Source organism: Diorhabda sublineata, chromosome 10, assembly GCF_026230105.1.
Source record: "Diorhabda sublineata isolate icDioSubl1.1 chromosome 10, icDioSubl1.1, whole genome shotgun sequence".
Taxonomy (NCBI): domain Eukaryota; kingdom Metazoa; phylum Arthropoda; class Insecta; order Coleoptera; family Chrysomelidae; genus Diorhabda; species Diorhabda sublineata.
In genome coordinates this window covers 12,120,348-12,136,862 of record NC_079483.1, presented here as the reverse complement: position 1 = coordinate 12,136,862, position 16,515 = coordinate 12,120,348, and the positions used below count along the sequence as shown (strand labels likewise).

Genomic DNA, 16,515 nt, shown 5'->3' with positions numbered 1-16,515 from the left:
TTTTATTCTTCGTTTCCAATCTCTGCATAAGATTCGACGTATTATTTGCCAATCTTTGGATGGTATCTATTGTTTTATTAATATTAATTAAATCCTCGTTTTGTTTAAAAATCTCTCTCTGAGACTACTGTTTCCTTATTATCGCTTCAAAGTTTTTCTTCATTCTATTGGCCGACGTTGCTCTATCATAGGGTTTCTTCCTTTTTCTAGAGTTTTCAAGATCCATGCCGGTTCTTTGTTTTGGTTTCCCTATCTTCACCAGAAATACCTGAAAGTACCTAAAAACAAAAGATTAAGCCCTACTGAGAAGAGAAGTAATCTCCGCACAATCAAATTTGTGTTAACAAATACAATTATATCATGTGAAAGTATTATTATTCATAATATATTGAAGGCTACGTCTTAGCACAGCTACCTGCAAAAGGAGAAAGTTTTATTAGAATCTTACCTGACTACCTGAGCTCGGTTTCATTGCACTCCACTGATACACGTGTTCACTTGATAAAATTTTGGAGTTTAACTAAACTGTGCTATACAAACTCCTTATATATTCCAAAAGAATAATTAAATAATTTTTTATGCATTGTAACTGGCACATACTACCAAGGATATTGTTATAAATGGGATATATATCTGCGTTTTTCGACTTCACTTCTATTCTTATTTTTTGGTAGCGACTTTTTGTCAGTTTTGCAGCAACAAAGAGCTCCAATGCTTTATCTGGTGTATAAGCCATTTTTATCTCGATTCTTCCAAGCTTCACTTACCTTGAAGGTACTTGTGGGAGTAGTATTCATTACTTGTGTGTTGACGCATCCAATTTTCCTTATCTTCACAAACCCATTTGAACTGCGTAAGCCAACTCCGATGCGCCCAATTCTTCCCTAATAAATTTGATTTGTCTTCTTTTAATTCTTTCTCTACAGACTTACTTCGTGTCGTCTTATGTGATATGTTGATGGTGTCTCATCAGGCAAATAGGCAGAAGGTAATGGAAACAGTTCATAAAGCCAAGCAGCGTCTTTTGCTCCAAAAATCTTGTTTCCATTCTATTAGCAATTTACCACATTTTCAAAAATGCGAAACACAGATGATGTATGTATGGATTTTGGAGTATCGTGTTCACTACGATCCAAAGGATCTATTGTGAGCCCTTTTCTTGCTGCGATTCTAGAGAACCCAGTGTTTACACCTGATCCATCAATCCCACTCCTTTTAAAAAGTCTAGAATGTGGGATGGCTGTAATTGCCAGAGATATTTGTCTTCTATTTCAAGCGCTTCCAGGTTTAGTTTCTTAGTGTTTCACACTTCGAGAGAATGTGGATAGAGGTTAGGTCTTTGGATGTTTATTGAGGCGACAGTGCCCTAATAGGACTCCTGTTAGTATTCGTAGATTGTTCTTATTTAGGTTGAGAGATTCAGCAGATCTACTCTGGTTATAGTTTCCCAGAAGAGCATTTGCCTATCTCATGTTGTCGCAATAATTGTTTTGCTCCTATCTACCTTCTTTTCCAGTGCTTTTCCCATTGTTTTGTAGCAATAACACAGAAGGGTTCGGGTCACACGAAGGGCTAGTTTGCTCTTATTTTAGCGAGTTTATCAGCTATTTCATTTCCCTTCGCTCCGGAATCCATTTCTGGCCTAGTTCGTTTAATTTTTCTAGGCAATCCCAAACAGTTTGTACTTTACGTCTCTGAACAATGACACTTTTGTGGGATTCGAGAACTCTTGAAAATTTGAACTTTTGGCCAGGTTTTCAGTGCAATGATTTGAATTCTATTTTTAAATAAAATAACAATGTAATTTTTAATTAACTTTTCTTCGGCTATTAGATGCAAACCGATTTCATGGTACCATTAAACGTACTTTTTCAGACCTCACTTAAATAACTCTGTGCATCGTTCAAAGTCGTAGCTCAAGACTTTTTCCACTATCTCTAGCACCACTATATTTCCACATAGATAATAACAAACAGAACTAGAAAATGAAAATCGATCCCACGAAAATCTAAATATATTTATATTACGAAAAACACAATCTATAAGTTAATTAATTTATTAAGTAATAATATAGGATAAAACCCTATTAAAATATAATATAAAACCGATTTTCGTATTTGGTTCTATCTCTGATCGTTATCAATAATTTCAGTTTTAATAACAGTTGATGCATAATCTATATTCATCCAACCAAAACAGTCATCATTTGTATCATCCGCAGTTGAATTGTTTGTTTCAATTTCGGATCTACTATCACTATTGCTTTTATCAACACTTTGTTGATTCGAATCTTTACTGTTACATGAAAGAATCTCTTTTTCAAAACCCAAATTATTTTCTTCTTCATTCTCTTTTTTAACATTATATCTTTCTTGTTTAATTTCTACACATTTGGGTGATTTATTATTATATAAAGTAATCGGTAATATGCCAGATCTAATTTGATTATTTATTTTCCTCAAATCATCATAGGTTGATATGGTGGAGTTATTACACTTTTCTTTTTTAATGGTGACTAATGGTGCTTTTTGTTCTGGTTCAACAGGTACATTTTTCACTTCCATTTCATTATAATCACTGTTTGAAGATTGAGGCTGCAATATTTTATCGGTGTTACCATCATCTTCATTGGTATAATTTTCATTGAGATTATTAGTACAGTTCTGAACATTCTGGAAAAAAAAACAAATCTATTGATATATAAAATCATCAGTTTAGAAGCTCCTAGCTAATGTTCCAATTGCTAGTAGAAGTGAATATAGAAGAGGTGGAACATATTATTTAATATACTATTAATAACAGACTGATTAAAAAAATCAACTATTTTTTTTCTTAAATATATCGAAAACATTATTGTCAAAAGTTCTCAGTTTTCCCCAATTTAACTTTCAGCAAGAACTTTGGAATTTCCTGCTATTGGAAAACTGCGAAAACTCGGTTTGGGAATTTTTGTTTGTCCAGGAAGAGCAATGACGAACGAAATATCAAAATCCAGTAAAAATAATGGAATACTCACTTCAAGTTCGTCGCCGATTTTCTCTTCTTTAATCTGTCTAGGCTTATGGAGAGAAAATGCAACTTCTAGTGATCCCGGCCTGAATCTCGTCGTTAATTGAGTCGGTTTTATATCCAGTTCCTCATTTTCATCGTCTTCAGATGTAGGAGTATTTGACCTATTAGCAAATAAAATAATTTGATATAGGGTACTTGCATGGTTTCAGAACAAAATATTTTTGGATAGTTCAATTAAAACTTTTATTATATATATTTTTTCTAATTCTTTGATCAATATTTATAGAGAATAAATATATTGAAAATTCAAAAATTTTATAGGTAGTTTAAACATTTTAGTAAGGTCGCCATATTGCGTGACATCATAGGTATAAAATAAACACTGAACATTAATTAGGTTAAATATGCTTTTCATTTTTAACGTAGCAGCAGACAACTGCTCAATGTTTTTATTAAACCTATGACGTCACAACTAAAGACCAATAAGAATCGTTTTCTTATGTAGTTGAAAATTGGAAACTTTTGCGATTTTCAATTAAATGTTTAGATATTTTCTTTTCACTTTTAATTAAATATTTTACTTTCTGACTTTATTTCATAACAAGAACTTATAAAATAAACAAAAAAATAAATACTTATTAAAAAATGAAAATATCCTATTGTCGAAATTGTATATGTTATGTTTATACCCATTTCTTAACATAGTGCCAAATTTCAGAGGTTTTTCCAATAAATATTGAACCTTTACTTCATATCTCCTCATTAATATTATTCTTTAGGTTGGTGTCATACTTTATAGCAATCCCCATTTAATTGAATAACACATTTTCAGAGGTGTTTGCACATCATAAGGTCAGTTTTTGGAGTTGCTTTCAGTAAATTCGTCACATTAATTTTGTGATCAAACTGCATCCTTTGAATGGCATTTCCGATCAAATGGCTACGTCGGCACTGTACAGAGAATAGCGACGTTATACAAGTTGGCGCTTTTTTAAATATTGGCGCCCAAGGTTCAATGAACCACGCTATCTTCACAATATATCAAATTAGCAGCTTATCATGATGCATAACACCTGCACAACAAAAAATTCAAAATTGTCTTGGCTTCTATCCTTATTTGACATACTTTTTTTAACTGCACAGAGAAGATGTAACTTCTGTCAAGCAGCAGTTTGTAGAGACCATTCAAATAAGAAACGTGTATGTCAGGATTGCGACGGAGAGTTCAATGTTCAATGAAAATGTCATGTCAAAATTTTTATTTATTTATCAATAGGAATTTTTTTGTTATAGGATGCAGTAACGAAATCATACTGTAATGGTATCAAATTGGAATGCACCTTGAATATTCTTTTATTTTGTTCTTGGATCATTATAATTCTTACATTTTTTAAAGTCAAATTTGCCGTGGTGGTTACTGTTTAAATTCATTTTTAAATTTAAGTCTTATGTTGAATTTTTTTCTTGTAAACAGCTATTTTTAATAAAGTTTGAATAAAGATAAATAAAAATAGTTTTCTAATCTTGTTTTAATACACCCCAGGATATCAATTACGTTTCTGTAAAACCACGATACCAGTTGAGGGTTAAATATTAACATTTTAACCAAAAAATTCTTGTCGCTTTGGTTAGTAAAAAAAATACAGAGTATAATAGTATAAACCTCATCGTAATGTGGAATTGCCTAAGATTTTCCTCGCCTGAATAATAAGAATCATTTAGACTTCTTCTTTTTGCTGTCTACATACATAAATACCTATTCGATCAGTTGGAACTATAACTTTTTATGTCTTCCAAAACCTCTTAAGTTGTGCAACTCATTCAATCCAAAAACGAAGTTATGTTGATAGTGAGGTATTGAATATTCTTCTAACACTATATCATCACTCTTTTTTTCTTCAGAGTTTTGAAAAGGATTGTTACTATCTTTAGGTGTTTGATAAATATTTAGAACCTTGTTACCTTTTATATTTCGTTTCTTGGTTATCTGGTGCCCAATTAGATATATCTATATCCCACTGACTGCATTCTCTATCACTTTCAGGAACATCGGGAGTGAAATTACAGTTTTCCACAGTACTATAACTGTTTCCCACTTCAAATCGTTGACTCGCTTGTTTTGGTTCACCAGGCATTCCAACTGTGCCGTGAAGACGTCTAAATCTAAAAAGACATAGCGAATCAACAAAAATTCATTATGAATCATCTAAAATGTAATTACAACAGAAAATAATGCATTAAAACTTATCAATATTTATAGATTTTAAAACAACCCTTATCATTAGTCTGCAATTTCTGAAAAGTCACTGATATTCAACATACTGATTACCACCACGATTACACTGTTGGCTCTGAATGTTGGTGTAGTGGTAGTAAATAAAAAGAGAATAGAACATTGGATTACTTCCTATATATGTATTACATCACTGAATATATCGTGTGACTGACACACAGATAGCGCTGCCATTATGACGTTTATGAAGTACCAACTTTCAAAAGACAATTGTAAAATTTCATGACAATTCGATTAGCGTGCTAGCAACTAACAGATAGACAGGAAACAAAGAGGCTGAATAGTGCATATATGGAATCAAGGTATACGACGAAGAACAGGTCTAGAATACATGACTTCAGAGAAAATACAGACAATTGCTCTGGTACGGACATGTGATATATATCAAGCTCAGGGCGGCCTAAACATATATAATGTTTAGGCTGCCCTGATTTTGTTACTCCATTCTGCATGTTCAAATCAGAAGCCACTCTAAATAGAATTAACTAACCAAATACGATAATAATAACGGTCAACGGTCAGTTATTTTTGAAGCGGCTGTCTGTGGTTGGTGGCCCTGCTTGTGACATTTAATGCTGACATCTTCACTTACATTTTTTTACTTCACATGTTCCGATTCGTTTATTTTTAAAATCTATTTTTGTCAATTAAAACTCTGTGACACCATAAATAGTGTCGGTCTGAGTTTTTTTAAATTAAAACATGAAAATCTCATCGGAATTAACAGACTAACAATGTTTGAAAGTTAAGTAAAGTGATTTTGTATTATTTGGAAGGCACGGGAAATAAAATTTAAATATATTTACCTAACAATGAGACTTTTAGAATACATTTGTGATGAATGAGTATTCTGAAATGCCTCAATAGCATCATCTACAGTATGAAACGATACAAAAGCGTATCGTGTATACTTCATCTTTTTTGCATAACCGATATCTATTCGTTTCCTTTTGGGATACTTCTTTTCCATATCATCTTTTGTAACTTCTTGTGCTAAATTTCCTACGTACAATGTGAGAGGGTCAATATCAGATGGTTTAATATTCTGTTCGTCTTCTCTGTCTTTTTTGAATTCGGCTGATAAGTATCCAAGTCCGAAAGGGATTTTATTTAATTGATTAATCACCGTTTCTGGATCGGCCGATTCCTGAAAATTGATTTTATCAAATAACTATTAAAGGAAATCGTATATCATCCATCAGCAGGAGCACAAGTAGTTCACCTTCATGTATTTTAGTGTTTAAAAATTTAAGAATGTTTGTTACCAATAACTAGTGTTCTGATTTCTTTGATAAGAAACAGATAAGTAAACATGAAAAACCAAAGTATAACAGACTTGTTGATCAGGATGAATACGGCCCCCATTAGATAATTGAGAGAAAGAGAGAGGGAGAAAAAGAAATACTTTATCGTCAAGAAATTGTTACAATTTGTAGACAAAAGCTCGTAAAAACTACAAAACGATCAAAAAATAACTAAATAAAGATAAAATAAAATTTCAATATACAGAAGAAAACCAGAATGAGTAACAAAATTATAGGTAGGTGATAATTAGTATATAAGTCCATAGCAAAATTAAAACAGTATGCAGCATGCCCGGAATTAAATATTATTATTAGAATAGAAGTTGTTTACACAGTAGAAGGCACTTTCCAGTAAATATACCGTCAAATTATTGCGGAATTCGGGAAAAGATGATATCGATTTGATTTCAATTGGCAAGTGATTGTGCATTTTTTTTTGCATTGTAAAATATTGAGCTCTGAACGTGGAGTAGGTAAGTGAATGTCGTGGTCCGCGTTCCTAAATGGATAGCCGTACTTCATTCAAACATGTAACAATTACAAACTGTAGTTTCATTATTAGTATATTCTTATATATGTTCTGTAGGGCGGGCAAAAACTTTTAACCGGTAGTTTATATGACAGGATCAAATCATAGGGAAGATAACTTCCATGAAAAGCTATACAAGCAGCCTCAAGAAAATGGAAGATTCATGATATCTCACAGTTATAGCAAAATTTTCTTTGTCGATAGTGTCTAATTAGTATTCAAATAAAAACGAACAAGATTGAGGCATCAATGACAGTTACACCCTAGAAAAATATCGCATTTTTCTTGCTTACATTAAATGAGAAGTCATTTAACAAAATCGTCATATCACACTGCGTTAAGTCCCATAGAATTGACGTAGGCACAAGTAAAGGGTGTGCCAAAGCGGCCTTCAACAAGCTCAATGATTTCATTTTGCTCGTGAACACATGAATTAGACGACTGGAAAAATGTATTGTTCACGGATGAGTGTAGAATATGCCGGTATGGCAACGATGGCAGAAATAAGGTGTACAAAAGAGCTGGAGAATGGTATGTTGACTGTATGGCTGCTAATGCAAGATAATTCTCGACCGCTCATGGCAAGAATGGTAACGGCGTACCTTAAAAAGGTTGGTAAACAACTTGACATCTTTAAACTTGAAACATATGTTGAATAGATTGTGGTACTTTGTGATACAGTGGTATTTTTCAAGCAACTACCGCCATCTCTAGGTCAGGCCTGGTACTTCTGGGACCATACTCGTTTGTTTGCTGATTGTTTGTATTCATAATGGAAAATATATCTAGATCAATTAAAATGAACTTACTGTTAACGTAACAAAGCAATATCTGGCAGTAGACGGTTGTTGAAAATGTACTGATTCAATGCTAGTGTGAAAATTTGAAACTATATCCCTGTTCAATTCTAAATCTGGAAATTTAATTATTAAACCTTGTCTTTTTGATCTTTTATTGCAGTCTTTTTCTACTTCTAATGCTCTCTTGGCTTCTTCCATAGTCCAATCTCTTCTTTGAGGTACTACTTGAGACAAAGGTTTCTTCTTTTTCTTTTGTAGTTTTTTTTGAGCATCGTTACCTATAACATATTTTATATAATAAGTATAACTTCAAGACAACCATCTAAGCTTAATTTAGAATCTTAACTCAAGGAAAAATTAATTTCCCAAATATTTATATATTTCAAAAATATTTTACTCAATACTCAGTCATAACCTAACCTTATTGCTTATTAATTTGAAAATTTTGCTATTTTCCAACTTCAAACACAATTATGGCTAAATTTTTGGAGAAAGTTACATAAATAATTAGTTTGAATACAATGCTAACCCAAATGTTGGACCTTTGTAAAGGATTTCTTATGTTATCTATAGATATATAGAAAAATTCAGGGAAATGCAGATACATAAAAATTATCAGAAATGTGATTCAATTCGATAACGAAGCAACTATCAAAGTTTTTCCTCATGGTTATTGATTCAAAGTTGACATGGTAGTGCAGATTAAATTTTGACGAAATATGCTAGAATAACAGAATTTAGACCTCACAGAAACAGTGGGCGTCAATATACTTGATAGAAAAGAAACACAAAGGAGCTTCCTATAAGAAGGAGTTTCGGAAAAGATAATAAAAGAGAAGTACACTAACGATGCCTTTCCGGGAAAAATCACTCTAAAAATTTCTTTTGAAAATTCGATGCTCAATGAATGAATCAAATATTTACTTACCATCAAATTTTCTTTTAAAATTGTTATGAACTTTAGAAAAAGAATGGCCATATAAAGGAGACATCCTGTTGTGAAAATTGTTCATTGCAATTGGAATTGGAGGTGACAACATTGAGGGAGGAGGCGGATTTTGAGGAGGGGGTACGGTTGGTAAAGGGGGAGGTACAGTTGGTAAAGGAGGCTGCCGTGGAGAAAAATGAGTGGGAGGGGGTAAAGGAAAAGATTTGGAAACGTCAGTTGATGAAAAAGAGTTCTGGCCATGAGAATGCTGTGGTGTATTTGTTGAGTTATGGTACCTGAAAATAAATCATCAATATCACTTTTGACAAAAATTACCAAATAAATGAATTTATATTTATTTTGAACTACTTCTTATCATTTCTTCTAATAATTCACTCATGACATGTTATTATTAGTTACTTTCGCATTTCTAAAACCAACAATTTATTGCGTTAGAGCCTCTTGTCTGAATTTGGAAGGCTTTCTAAATAATTTTCAATTTCCCTTCTCCTTGTATGACTAACTTAATTTTCTCGAATAATCTTGAATAGTCAGTACAACTTTCAATAAATATTTATATACAGGACAAGTTATAGGGGAACGCAGAATAAACTAACAAATAGTTCACTTTATTGAACCTCGTAATATGTTAAAACCACGAAGATATATAAAAGTACTTCATCCTGAAGAAGGGTGAAAAATGTACAAATTTGACTGAATTATCAACTAATCCATCTTTCAGGAAATTGTTAACATTAAAATAACATATTAGAAAATAATTTTAATGTAGGTTAGTTATCTTTTGTTGTGAAGATAACAAAGTGCTTTTGCCACAGCTTGAATAAATCAATTCGAAAAACTATTATTGCAATGGTAATCACCTTTGATTTAATTCGCCAATGAAACATTAAAACGATGTGATAGAGAACAATAGATTGTTGTTTTTAATGAAGAAAGAATGTTCAATATTTTTCGAGGAAATGAATTTGAACAAGTATCAATACATTTCGTAGAATTTGATTTCAAGGAAAACATTAAACATAGTATGAACAACTAAAAGAAAGAACTTAAATTTAATAACTGATAAGGATTGATTCTAATTTAATAGGGGTGGTGAAAAAACGACCCAGTGACAGTAATGGCCCGATAGGCAAAGAATTATTGGGGTCTAAACTAGAAAATGTTATTAAATAGAACAACAAAAGTCGATGAGGATATGGAATTATCTCACTCTATAGTATTTCAACAAAAAAAAAAACAAATACTTTGAGAATAAGTATTCTGTGAATTGGTAAGATTTAAATAGTGAAATTTGTTTGTTTGGTATGGAAATTTTTAAATATTTAAAATAAAATCACAGTTCAGTTCCCATCTTCTGCAAATAGTTTAATGAAGACATTGAGGAGATGACTTGGCAATATAGATTTGTTTCATTCTTTTTGACTAATTAAATTCTTTAAAGTGTTAAAATATCATTATAAAATGTAATTATAATTATAAAATCCTAATAAGCATATAATAAAAAGTATTAATCAAGTTGCTTATTTACATTAGACCACAATTTTTGAAACAAATTTGTTAACCCTTGATTAACGTCGTAACGTCTTTAGTTGCGCTTCAACTTAGAGATGCATGAGATTCAAACACATGTAAAATGTCTAATAACAGTTAAAATTTGATTTATTTAAAATGGGATGAAAAGTGTTGATAAGAAAAGGGGAGCATTATATCAATGGTACATGATTAGTAAGATAACCTCAATGATTCAAATTAATAATTATAATTCATGTATCGAGGTGAATCGCTTTAGCTCAATGGTCCCTCTGGCTGCTGACCACAATATATTTCCATGTTTAAAGTATAAAATACTTTTACGTCACTCTGACACAAATTAGTATCCCATATTTGCTTGGCTTAGATGGAATATATTGCCTAAATCCACATCTACTTCTAAACGATCTTAAAGCATTCCGTCAATTGTTAAATTTTGGCTAAATGATATTTTCTATAGTTTGTGACAAACAAGCTAAATAGGTCCCTTACAGATGCAAACTTGTGTATGTGTACCATATTTAAACACACAAATACCGCAATATCAACAAAAGCAAACTCTAAGTCATAGTACCCTAATAACCAACCACATATTGGACAATACAAACCAAACAATATCCAATATCTGCAAAGCAAGTCATCAATTAGCGATGAAGTATTCCTTGGTGTTGATGAGAGTGAACAAAGTACTAGCCCCAAAGAAAACCCCTGGCAGGAAATAAAGAAATAATGAAAAATCAGCGCAGCCAAAACATTGCCTGAAACAATTACAAACAAGAAGTTCAGTGCTTCAGCAAATGTACAGACTAGACTAGAACTGCACACCAATTCCCTGCTCCGTCCACTCTTTGCACAACCCCAACCATGTAGAAGACTCAGAAGAAGCTGGCTCGTAGGCCTGAAAGATGGTTGAAGAGGTCTTATCACTGGAGCAGACCTCTTTATGCCAATAGGAGCTCAACAGCTCAAACCAATTAGCTTATATTGTAGATCTTTGTTTGCTAATAAAACATATATATATATATATATATATATATATATATATATATATATATATATATATATATATATATATAAGAAAAAAACACTAGCCATACATCTGATAAATGACTACATGACTGATGGAAGGTTTAAATAATATCTAAACAAGCAAATTATCTATAAAATATTTTCTCACCTGTATAACATCATAAGATAATAATTTTTTTCATCCTCATTCCCTGAAAAAGCACCATTTGAGCTGGAAGAAGGTAGTGCTGGAGATGAGTTTTTTGTATATGGAGGTGGTGGCACATCAGGTTTAAAAGGTTGCACCATATTAGCCTAAAAAATAATACCATAGAGATTACTTCATTTTGAATTATGTATAGCTGCTGTTGTAGACTATTATTTGAAATCAAACCTTTTTTCTGTGCTAAATCCATTTTCATATTTTGCAAAACCGCTTAGAAAGTGATCAAACTTCTAGTATTGCTACATGGTTCCAAACATGTATAAGCTCAGATCATTTTTCAGACAATAGAGATGCATCACTGATGAGTCACTAACTTGTACAGTTTCATACATTCAGACCTGAGATCATTTCGCATACATTCGAATGGAATAAGACAGTAATAATCGAAAATTTTGTTAAAAATAAAAACAAGGATTTGGAAAATATGTATTATTCATCCTAAATTATTGATACGCTTCAAAGTAAGTCCATTAGGAAATATTAAATTTATCTTGAAAAATAACACATTCATTAAATATAGTTCAAATAACTTTTAGTCTTTTATCAACAAAATGGGGAAGAAATTCAGTCAGCCCATTTCGGGAGATCAAAACAGAACTTAGGCTGCATATATTAATTTCATATGATAAAGATCAAAATCAATTTTATTATACAGTTTCACAAATTTCACGACCCACCTGCTTTTGGGCTCATTTGAATCCAATGTTTGACAAAACAATATCAAAACTGTGTTCTGTAAAAACTTCCCACTTTTTAAGTGATGGTCTATTCACACAATATAGAAATGGAAAAATGATTCCACTTATGGGAACTCTTATAGTACAAACTTTGAAAGTTGTTAATATTTTCTAGTACTATAGCAAAAAAGGGCATGAAAAGGGGGGCTACAGATGAGATTAAGAGGATTCATGTCATGTCACTGAACTCTAGTATATACAACCATATATTATTTAAAGTAATCATTAGAAATATCTATGAAACAATAGATTTTACTCAAAACAATGTTAATTTGTATTATTATTATATAAAAAATTTAAGAACTATACTTGTTACAATGCAATAATCAAGATATGATAACTGCTGATATGTTCAAAGACTATTAGAGTAAGATGGAAGACTCCAGCAATTTTATAGAAACATCACCACAAAATCGTATTTTGAAGTAATGATTTCAGGTAATAATAATTTATAACAAGTATTTCAATTTAATGAAAACTAATATTTGTATGTTAGAATTGGTATTTTACTTTAGAAAAAATGGTTGTGATCCTTGTGATCAAGGTTTTACATACTTAATAATGGCAATAATTATAAAAACAAGAAGTATGTAGTATTTTGCTAACAATTTCAAGTAGTCACACTTCTGGATGTTATAAATATAAGAATAAATGAAACTATACTCTAGATATGTTACTTCAGGTATTGCAAAACTAGGTCAGTACTATTTGATATACAAAAAAAGCTACTACAACGTATTACTAATTATTCGGTCGTCTATATATTAATAGATAATTTCAATGTCAGTCTATTTTCAAAGATTTTACAATTCTCTAGAGTAACCTATTTAGTTTATACTAGCTTTATTACATTATTAGGGAAAATAGATACTTCAAGATAATTACTTAATAATAGAAAATAAATATTTAACAATAAAATTGATTAAATTTCAATTGAGTTCTGGTTGTTTCAAACATGAAATAAAGTAATAACTAGAGCTGTTAGTAGATCATAAACCTTTATTTATATTATGAAACTGTTACCTAGATATTTCAATTCATGCAAACTTTATTAATTACACTTACAGTTTTGAAATTTGGAGGCGGTTTAGTGAACATGGCAGGATCAATGCATAATTTGTTATTTTTGTTCATTATGAAATGTATCTCAAATTTTCCAAAAAATAAATTCACCTTGATATAATGAAAATATTTACACTTCTATCAGGGTTGACAAGTGATTGACTTTCCAGGATTGCCAATGTTAAGTTGTGCTTTGTTTTACCATACACTGGATTGTTCTTTGTGTATAAGTCGGAGCGAACGAGTAGTTCAGTCCATAGATAAAGTTTATGTTTTCGTTTCTAAATCATCTTGACTTTAGGTCTCTTCTGTTTCAAAATTAGTTTTTTTTAATAATTTTTGAAAGATAGATAAAATTGGCGTTTCGACTTTTCTAAACTAATTTTGAAACAGAAGCGACATAAAATCAAGAAGATTTAGAAACATAAACATATCAAAAGGTCTCAGAAATAAGAAATTAAAAAAGTTTATGTTTTCTTGCTCCCAGAAAATCTAGGTAGGTATATAACCATATATGTAATACTTCTATATGGACAGTTTCTATAAGTGTAAGTTGTTCCGACTAAGGAAGACAGAAGGGCAAGGATTTCTCTATCCTCCGAGGTTCCAGCTCGGTTCTGTGCGTACTCAAGCATGCGCAGTATAGATAAAGTATCTCAAACGAGAGAGAAAATGAATATTGTCGGCACATATGCACATATGTCGGAATATATGTAATACTCTGTTTTACATATATGGGTATCAAAGACACTCCCACAAGGGGTACAATCCACTAACCACTCACGACAATCACGTTCACGACCACGATCTTCTCGTTCCACTTAGTCCAGAGCGTTATAATCGTACACCAAAGTGAAATGAATTACAAGGAGTTTTAAGCGTTGAGATAAATATCGACGAATGGCAAAACAGAAAAAATAAAGCGAAATCTTTAAGAGGTTATATTATAATTTGTAAATTATTGATTTTTTTTTTAGTGGAATGCTTAACTGATTTACATTAAAGTAAAATGAAAATATCTTCTGCGGTGATAGTAAAATATTTGGTGGTGCGTCACAGGAATGCTTCAAAAGTACTTATCCCATACCGCATCAAATAAATGAGATAGATTCTCATGGTTGCAATCTGCGTTGCTTGAGTTTTGAAAATTCCGATAATTTTCTTAACGCTCACTTTGACCCATCTCTTGACAAGGGTCGTCGTGAACGTTAGTCATTACGTCATGAGTGGCGTTCTGGTCGCGACCACAACAATCGTAGTGGCTATGTGAAACGCCCAAAAAAGTATTTCAGGCGCCATGAACGCTTACTGGATGCACCCAAAGCATTCTTTGTGTATAAGTCCTTGGGTAGGTGATATATTTTGAGGTCTTAGTAAAAACGATTAACGTAAACTATAAATGTTAATAAAATAGTTCTATAACAAATGCATAAATTTCACGCTGAAGTAAATCACAATGAGTGAGTAATGATGGCTATTACTCATTCGGATGAATTATATTATTGTCTATGCTCATGATGTGTTATAACCGGTACTTGCGAATAATAATATGAGGAAAAAAAATACAATTTATTAATTTGAAAAATACGCAAGTGTGTTTATTACTTTCCAGCGAGTTATATACAAAATTGTCCCCAAGATCCCCACAACGCAATAAACTTTTTTCAAATTTACATATTTTGAAATTAAAAATTTTTCAAAACAGAGGCTATTTTGGTTGCTTTTATGTAACTCGACAAGTGTTGCATTAAGTGGTGAATGTGAAGGTACTTTGTCTAGTTCCTTTTCAACGTCATTACTGTTGTGACAAAAGTTTCAATTTTATCCGAGGACGTACTTTAAATTATCGAGAGTTTCTTGAATTTTTTTAAGAAATTGAAAGTGACTTCTATGAAATTCATTACACTGAAGTGAAATGGTTTAACATCGTTTCAATATTTGCTTGATGAAGTAGTATCCATCGATAAAAGTAAAAAACTACTTAATTCTCCTGTATTACAAAATAACATTTGGCCAAAACATGTTTTTAGATATCGTAAAATATTTGAATGAACTAAATATAATTTGATTTTCTTAAATATAGTGCAATATTACATTCTGAATTCCAAAGAAGATTTTAAGATTTCAAAGCTATTCATTATATTCATACAAAAGTTATTTTATACGAAAATACTCCAGGAATAGATATTTTAATTGTTTATTAAAAGGAGGATACGCCTATGAATTACGAATGTTCCATCTTTTCATTACTCTCTCATTCATAAAAATAACCTATATTTAATTTTAACGTTTGATGTTTCTCTTATCTTTTTATAAATCTATATAGTATTATATTCTAAAAGGCAATATACCTAAATATAAAATTGTAATAACTATGTGTCATTATAAATTAATTTGTGTCATTAAGGTATAAATAAATAAGTAAATAAGATACATATTTCATTAACTGATTTTTTAAATGACCTTTAATTTAATATTGTAATAGATCATATTTCTTTGTTTAGATCAAATTAAGCTCGGTATGCGTGGATTCCTATTGCCTAAACAATGAATAAAAATTATTAAAATAATGGAAAAATGTTTTACCGTCATCGCGGATATTATGTTTTTTATTTATTCGACAGTAAATTTTATTGGATTTTAGAAAAAAATCACGCAAACCACTTTTTCTTGCCGGAAGGGTCTGGCATACCTATTTGAAGTGTGTGATGAGGGCTAAAATTTCTCCATCATGCCGGAAACTCTTTTTTTTGTTTTATTCATTTTTATGTAATTTTTTGAAAATATCTTGGTATGCGCGCTCAAAACTTGGCGGAAAAATTCCGCTTATCATCATGAAGTGCATAAACTATATTAGCATCTACTCCAAAATGTACGATGTTCAATACATATACTTTGGAGTAAATGCTTTTTGTCGAATTACCTTTGTTACATAATTATTATGATCCCATATAATATAATAATTATGATTTTGGAAAATTATTCTTGTTGGTAAATGTTTTTTTTTCCATACATAATATAGTTTAGTACAGGAGAAAAGGTACAAGCTATTCTGTCCCTTCAGT

General features: G+C 31.2%; 1 protein-coding gene across 2 annotated transcripts; it reads right to left on the bottom strand.

Annotated features, from left to right (window-relative positions):
* Positions 1–1,996: 1,996 nt before the first annotated feature.
* Positions 1,997–13,618, bottom strand: LOC130449544 (uncharacterized). 2 transcript variants are annotated; one of them, XM_056787431.1, is made up of 8 exons: positions 13,454–13,618; positions 11,595–11,740; positions 8,867–9,162; positions 7,948–8,216; positions 6,112–6,452; positions 4,975–5,175; positions 3,017–3,173; positions 1,997–2,672 (listed from the first exon to the last, which is right to left on the bottom strand). In XM_056787431.1, exons 1-8 carry the CDS (start codon positions 13,520–13,522, stop codon positions 2,124–2,126), a joined length of 2,028 nt encoding a protein of 675 aa, XP_056643409.1. In that variant the 5' UTR covers positions 13,523–13,618; the 3' UTR covers positions 1,997–2,123. The 2 variants fall into 2 exon arrangements, with proteins under 2 accessions (XP_056643409.1, XP_056643410.1); XM_056787432.1 differs by lacking the exon at positions 13,454–13,618 and adding an exon at positions 11,820–11,889.
* Between the last annotated feature and the right edge of the window lie 2,897 nt (positions 13,619–16,515).

Coding starts and splice junctions, on each gene's coding strand:
- LOC130449544 (XM_056787431.1), bottom strand. CDS start 13,522: ATGAACAAAAATAACAAATTATGCATTGATCCTGCCATGTTCACTAAA. Junction 9,163..11,594: donor TATCTTATGATGTTATACAG/GTGAGAAAATAT, acceptor ATTTATTTTCAG/GTACCATAACTCAACAAATA. Junction 6,453..7,947: donor ATTGCTTTGTTACGTTAACA/GTAAGTTCATTT, acceptor ATCAATTTTCAG/GAATCGGCCGATCCAGAAAC.